Genomic DNA, 2497 nt, shown 5'->3' on the forward strand with positions numbered 1-2497 from the left:
TATGAAACTACAACTCACGATAAACCTAGTAAAACTCATCGTAGATCAAGTGATGCCAGCCCAACAGACGCCTTCATGTGACATTTGGTCATACTACAGTCCCCGCCAGACACCAACAGCAACCACAGAGTTCGAAAATGCTTCCTAGCTCCTCCCAGAATGCTCTACTCATTCCACGAGTTACTAATTAGCATCCCTTTGCTTTCAAAGAAATTGAACTGCCTAAGGAATGAAATGCTGAGGTGAGTATCAGATCGATCAGATTTGTGTCCTATTCTTCCAATAAGCTTTTCCAAAAAAGTGTAAGATATGGGTTTGGACGTGAACACACTGATTCCATGGTAGTACTATAAACCAAACAAGCTAAACAACACCCAGAAACACTTTCCACTCCCTCGCCACAAAAGCACCAACTGTTTCATATTACAGAAGTAAAAAATGAAAAAAGAAAAAAGCAATCCACTAGAAAAAGGGGGGTTGCCTCTTCGTCGTTCCAATCAAACATAGCTGAAAATCCCAGTCAGAATCTCTAATCCAGAATCCAAATCCAACAACCAAACGAAGATTGATCCACACATTTTATTTATAACGATCAGTTCATAATTTTTTTATTAATTTATACAAAATCCTGGGGTCTGAGCAAATTTCATAAATATATCTATTCAGTCTTCTTCAATAATCTCTACAATGCAACAATGGAATCAGATGGTACATTTCAAACACATAATGGCTAATCAACAATAATTTCATCTACCTTAAGTCTACATGACGTATCACCATTCACAAGGTTCTTAAGACCAGCTTTAAGCTCCTCAACACCCTCTCCCAAAACAGCACAAACAGGAAAGATGAGGACTCCTGGCACTCTAGACTTTAACTCTTCATACACTTCCTCGGCCCCTTCTTCGTCGATCTTGTTAGCCACTATTAAGGATGGCCGATCTGATAACCCGTTCTGATGGCGTTCAAGTTCTGAAACTAAATCTCTCAGCTGTTCCCATGGGGGTATCCCTTTTCTACCATCTAAAGCAGCAGCCAAGTCTAGGACATATGCTAGGACTCTCGTGCGTTCAATGTGACGCAAGAATGAATGTCCAAGTCCACGATTTTCGTGAGCACCCTTTATAAGACCTGGAATGTCAGCTACTGTGATTGATAAGTCATCAAAATGCAAGTTTCCCAAATTTGGCCTAAGAGTTGTGAAAGCATAATGACCAACTATTGGTTTTGCTTTGGAAATGGCTCCAAGCAAAGTACTTTTCCCAGCGTTTGGCATTCCAACGAAACCCACGTCGGCGATGCTTTTAAGTTCTAAAACAAGCACAGCCTCACCACCAAGAGAACCAGCTCGTCTATTGGACTCGTTGATTTCAGATACATTAGAATCTAAGGACTCTTCTTCTTGCCCCATATGCATTGAGGCTTTAGGCTTCTTTGAAACTTTGTGTTCATGAATATTCCCCAAACCACCTTCCCCTCCATGAGCAATGATAATCCGTTGACCTTCTTCAGTCAATTCTGCAACATTGTACATCATTCCTTCGCTTTCTCCAATCTCATCTTGAATAGAACTATCAGGAAATGCAAAAACTTGAGAAATCTCATTGTTTGATGCTACTTCAGAGGTTTCCCTCCTCAATGACAAATCTTTAACATTATTTTCACTATTATTACACGGCAAGAGAGTAGTCTTAAATGTCAAATTGACTTCCTTTTCTCTGTTAGAGCATTCAAGTGACTTGTGGTGGGAACTAGAGAGATCATCAACTAGTGTTCCAGGAATCTGCCAAGGGTCTAAATCTGTTGAAGAATGATGTTTCACTACACGGGGAACTTCACCCTCCACAAGATGAATGACAGTGCCAATTGGTACTCGAACAATCTACCATTCAAATACACAACTCAGTTGAATTGGATCCTAATAATTTAATAGTCAATAGATAATATCGTTTGCACTAGCCCCTAAATTTGATTGCATAATCTATTGGCTCTCTAAAACTATACAATTGCGTATATAAATTTTGAACTATAATTCCTATTACTGGCAGTATTAAGTATTAACTAAAAGATGACTAAGTTACTAACATATTTATTTAACAGACATTGACAGATTTAGTATGACAAAATAGATAGATGTTAGGACAGTATAAACCTATCCTTTTTTAAAGGAACACATCAAAAACTTTTCGTAAAATATATCACTCTAATTTATCCAAACCTTCTACTTCTTTCTGCAATTTGTCTACACTACACCATTGTGCCAAAACAGCTGATATTTGTTCAATAAACAAGTCTAGAACTACATGGACAATCATAATCCAAAATATAGGGACACATTGAAACTAAATAAAATTTACAGATGGAACAGATAAGCCTCAAGAATTAGGAACTAAATTTGTAGATTAAATGAAAAATATGAACGATTAAGAAACAAAACAAGACAATGAAGACGCACACATACAGATTAGAAGGAGATGGATGACCTTATCTGCACCCT

General features: G+C 37.8%; 1 protein-coding gene across 1 annotated transcript in view; it reads right to left on the reverse strand.

The window, feature by feature from the left end:
• Nucleotides 1-546: 546 nt before the first annotated feature.
• LOC120079184 (probable GTP-binding protein OBGM, mitochondrial) overlaps nt 547-2497 on the reverse strand; it is a 2415-nt gene continuing 464 nt past the window's right edge. The window contains exons 2-3 of the mRNA XM_039033352.1: nt 2484-2495; nt 547-1882 (exon numbers count right to left, since the gene is read on the reverse strand). Of these exons, the coding sequence (XP_038889280.1) occupies nt 731-1882; nt 2484-2495 (1164 nt within the window). The 3' untranslated portion in view covers nt 547-730. The remainder of the gene's footprint in view (nt 1883-2483; nt 2496-2497) is intronic.

This window comes from Benincasa hispida, chromosome 6 (genome assembly GCF_009727055.1).
Source record: "Benincasa hispida cultivar B227 chromosome 6, ASM972705v1, whole genome shotgun sequence".
Lineage (NCBI taxonomy): Eukaryota > Viridiplantae > Streptophyta > Magnoliopsida > Cucurbitales > Cucurbitaceae > Benincasa > Benincasa hispida.